Genomic DNA, 4841 nt, shown 5'->3' on the forward strand with positions numbered 1-4841 from the left:
ACAGTGCGAGCAGGGGAGGGGCAGAGAGAGAGGGAGACACAGAATCTGGAGCAGCTCCAGGCTCCGAGCTGTCAGCACAGAGCCCAACGCAGGGCTGGAACCCACAAACCATGAGATCATGACCTGAGCTGAAGTCAGAGGCTCAACTGACTGAGCCACCCAGGTGCCCCAAGTGCCTGACTCTTGATTTCAGCTGAGGTCATGATCCCAGGGTCGTGGGATCGAGTACCACGTCAGGCTCTGTGCTAAGCATGGAGGCTGCTTGGCATTCTCTCTTTCTCTCTGACCCTCCCCTCCCCACATTCTCTCTCTCTCTCACAAGAAATAAATAGTAAAATGAAAACAAAACTTACCAAAACTGACACAAGAAACAAAACAGGAACTATAAGAAGTCTTGAAGCTGTTAAAGAAACTGAACTCTTAATTAAGAGCCTTCCAGGAGAGAGGAGGGGCCTGGCCTGGCCGGCTTCCGCGGTGAGCTGGGGCGAACCCGCCTCACACCACCCTGCCCGACGGGAGCGGCCCGGACACAGAGGCCCAGCCAGGGCCGTCCCGGGGAGCCGCAGACCTGCCTTCCTCGTGAACACAGATGCAGAAGCCTTAACAGAATATCAGCAAATCAAATCCAGCAACATAAGGGGACAGCACTGCGACCGCCGCGGAAAGTCTGCCGCAGGCGGGGGGCTGCCGGGAAGGCCTTTAATCAGCGGAACTAACCCGTTAACTAACCTGTTAGCAGACCAGAGCGGGAAGCAGTGATCGGTAAGTCACCCCGGAAGGTGCCGTGTGATCGTGGCAGGAGAGAAGACCACCTGTGGTCCCCCCGAGACAAGAAGTCTCCGCAGAGGAGGACGAGATGGGGGCTCATCAAAACGGCCCCAGGAAGCCAGCAGCCAGCGGCACACTTCGCCGTGAACCGGAACCCCACCGCCAGCGAGGCCGGCCACGCCCCTTCCGGCGCCCCGCACCCGGTGAGCGCGTCAGAGACGACCGCCGCGTCCCGCTTCCCGGGCGGAGTTACAGAAGGAAAGCGGCTCTGTGTCGGGACACTGCTCGGAAAGACGGTGCTCTGTGAACCACCAGACGGGCGGAGGCCCACAATATGCGATTCTGACAAAGGCCGTCTAGCCGTGTTACACAACGAACACCTACAGATCAGTATTAAAAAGACACCTCAAAAAGATTTAGAATGGCCAACAAACATAAAAAAGTGCTCAAGAGAAATGCCAATTCTGTAACAAAAATGAGGTAGGACGGCACACACGGGCGGCGACTGACCTGCAAAAACCCAGACAGCTGCTCTGCCACCCCGGCCACTGGGACGGGAGCAGGGAGCAGGGGGCAGGGGGAATGGAGGAGGGAGCAGGGGGCAGAGAGGAGGGGACAGGGAGGAGGGGGTGCAGGGAGGAGGGGGCAGGGGGCAGAGAGGAGGGGACAGGGAGGAGGGGGTGCAGGGAGGAGGGGGCAGGGGGCAGGGGCCACGGTTCGGCAGTTTCTCCGAACGTCAGACCCACTCGACCCCTGGACCCAGGAGTCCCACCCCGGGGCACGCACCCCAGAGAAAGGAAAGTCCGGTCTGCAGGGATTTCCATGGCGATGTCCCTGCAGCTACAGACGTCCCCCGACAGGAGATAAACCGCTGCTGCGAGGACATGGACACATCCCGAGATTTTGGTCGGGGACAGTGGTGAGACAGTCACCATGCCTCCATCACACGTGAGGTTTGGGGACCTAATGCCTTAGAGCGAGACGGTGGGAAGAGGGGGCCGCATCCAGGGGGGGCACCAGAAGGGGCGTGGCTTCCAGCCTCCCCAGCACACTCCCCACGACGGGGTCAAGTACACACACCTCTGGGCCCCAGCCTCGAACCTCAGCAGCAGGAAGGGAAAACCCGCCCACAGAAAGGGCCGGAAGCGACACAACCGCGATGCCATGTGCGTCCAGGCACGGGGACAGCATTCTTCCACAGCCTCGGCCAAATCACAGGCGCGTCGGGGCGGCGGCACGGACAGCGCGCAGCCAAGAGAGCCAGCCACAGGACGCCCGTGGTGAGCGCGCCCTCAGCAGCCTTATTCACGATGTCCTCCCGCTGGACACCGTGTCCCTCGGTGGCAGTGCGGGTGAGCAGCGGGACCCCACACGGCGGCACGAGGGACCAAGGGAGCAGCAGCGCACCGCGCCGGGAGCCGCAGTGTCCAGTCCGTGCCGGGCACCGCGGGTGGAGGCCAGACCAAAGCCGAGAGCGCCTCCGAGAGTGCCCGGGGCTCCTGTGACGCGTCCAAAGGGACCCTCTCGGCCCGAGGACTTCTACCGCTGTTGTCCCATCAACAACTGCTCCTTCTCTAAACTCCCACAGGACCAGCTCGCTGGGTCACCCCCAGCTTTTCTACACAGCGAGTTCTTCCTAGACTTTCGCTCCTGTGTGAGCCAGATGAGAAAGGGTCCTCTTCCTCAGAGGACGAGACCAAGGGTCAGAGAGGTCGAGGTGGCCTCGGCTGCACTGCCCAGCAGGAGCCCGGCCCTCTCCACTCCTGACACCGAACGTGGGTCACGGCTCCGGGCTGAGCAGAGGACAGGGCGTAAGGCCCTTGGTCCCCACCTTGTTCTGGGAGACAGGCGGTGATGAATCCCGAATGCTGAAGACCAGGGACCCTTCTGTGTGGGGATTTACACAGGACTAATGCGCCAGCCCTGAGCCGCTGGGCAGAGAGCCTGGGTGCTTTTCCAGACAGACCCTGCGACGGGCCAGAGAGCCTTCCAGCACGGCTGCAGACTTCCAGCTGCGGGACAGCCCCTGCAGGCCACCAAGCCCCGGCCTGCGCCAGCTGGCCAGCGGGCGGCCTGACGACCAGTGTGATGTACACGTGAGGGGTTTTCCACGTGCTCTTTGTCAACCTTCTACCTGCGAACAGAGCTGCACTCGTCACCTAAGTTACCGTGCAGACCGGCGATGACCCCGGGTCTCCTTCCACACTCGCCACCTCACAGTGTCCCGGCAGAGACAGCAAGGTCGCCCTGACACTCGCCCAGCAGGCTCTCACTGAGGGCGGAGCCGGATGGGAGCCTGAGGCTCACAGACGTCCAGCAGCAGGCCGGTGCCTGGCCCGGGGCTGTCTTCCCCCAAAGCCGCGCCCGCACCCCTGCTCCCACGGGCCTGGCCGGCTGGGGCAGCACGTGCTGCAAGGCTCAGCTGGTCCTCTGGCTCCAGAGCGAAGGAGAGAGGGCGGGCTCAGCCGAGCAGCGAACCCAAACGTCCAATTCCCAATCAACCTGCCTGTGTCACCTCGCGTGGCAAAAGGGACCCTGTACACACGGTTAAAGCTGTTGAGAACAGAGGGCACCCTGGACGCGCAGGTGGCCCGATGTGATCACAGGGTCCGCACGAGGCAGGCAGAGCCCGGGGTGAGGTGGCCACGAGCCAAGGGCACGGTGCCGCCCGATGCCACCCTGCCCACACCCTGCCCTCCGCTCTGAAGACTCATCTTGGACTCCTGACTTCAGAAGCGTGAGGGAGTCCGCGCGTGTCGTAGGCTCCCCCAGTTTGTAATTCTTTGTCACAGCGGCGACAGCACACTCGCTCCCTGCAGAGGAAGGCGCCTGGTCCACGGATGCTCAAACCCAGCCGCGCCTGGAGCCCGGCCCGACTCACCAGCTCCGCCTTGAACTCGGGCAGCATCACGCAGGTGGCCCCCACCCAGAGGGGACACAGCAGCTTGTTGACCACGCCATGCATGTGGTGCAGCGGGAGGACGTGGAGGATCACGTCGTCCTTAGTCCACGCCCACTTGTGGACCAGCCCCGTCACCTGCGGGAGGAAGGGAGGAAGGCACAGCCTCAGGCGGGAGGGAAGCTGCCAGGCCAGTGAGGGCCTCCCGGGGTGGGGTGGGGAGGGGAGGGGAGGGAAGGCTCACTCTCCGGTGCCTGGTGCCCAGCCCTTCCGTGGCTTCTGAAGGTGACGGTGACCACACGACCGTGGGCTTGACAGTTTATATGCCGACCCCCATGTCCAAGGACAGAGCTGGACATGGCCAGGGCTTCCACGTGGGGGTCCCAAGTCCCCCACCTCCCCCCACCCACCAGCAGTCAGGGGTGTAGTTCTGGCTCCGACGGGCCCTGGGACCCGGGTCTCCGCTGCAGGGCTCGGCACGTCCCACGGCCCAGCTCAGCCGTCACAGAGGCCGGGCTGGCTTTTCCGCCACATCCTGGGCTTTTACTGAGAAGCAGCGTGAAACACACCCTTGACTGTTCTGGAAATCACCACCGAGGACATCGTCCCGCACGGCTCAGTGGCTGCCTTGGGCGACCCCCCGTGACACGCTTACCCTTTCCAAACACTAGGCAAGGGATGGGTCGCTCCAGACACAAAGTGTGTCTTGCAGGAGAGAGAAAACACATCCATCACACCTTGCCTGCAGTCAGCTCGGACTCAGTTTACCCTGACACACAGGCCTCGGCTCACCCCGATGCTCGGGCCTCGGCTCACCCCGACGCGCGGGACTGGTTTAGCCTAAGACTCAGCCACCTCGTCTTCGTGGCTCTTAGCATCGGTTCTCTGACGCTGCGACACTGCCCCTAGTGTGTAAGAGTCTCTTTCGCACACACCAGCAGCTTTGGAAGGAAGAAGGATAGAAGTTACAGGTAAATGAAGCGGCCGGGGTGGGGTGGGGGGAAGTTTGGCAGAGAGGCCGAGGCCACAGAACACAAAAGTAACACCCAAGACATGGGGATCGCGACTTCCTCAGGCCTCCCCGAGAAGCCTCATCTTAGGAGCTGCTCACACGTCTTGAACATTTGGTTTGAGCTGCTCGTCCTGAAGCCCCTGGACGTCATGTCCAGGGGCC

The 4841-nt window shown here is 62.4% G+C and overlaps 1 protein-coding gene across 1 annotated transcript in view; it reads right to left on the reverse strand.

The window, feature by feature from the left end:
• Positions 1–4841, reverse strand: part of ACSF3 (acyl-CoA synthetase family member 3) — a 38049-nt gene that overhangs the window by 31968 nt on the left and 1240 nt on the right. Inside the window, exon 2 of the mRNA XM_029926085.1 lies at positions 3481–3805. Coding sequence (XP_029781945.1) covers positions 3481–3805 — 325 coding nt within the window. The remainder of the gene's footprint in view (positions 1–3480; positions 3806–4841) is intronic.

This window comes from Suricata suricatta, chromosome 16, assembly GCF_006229205.1.
Source record: "Suricata suricatta isolate VVHF042 chromosome 16, meerkat_22Aug2017_6uvM2_HiC, whole genome shotgun sequence".
Taxonomy (NCBI): Eukaryota; Metazoa; Chordata; class Mammalia; order Carnivora; family Herpestidae; genus Suricata; species Suricata suricatta.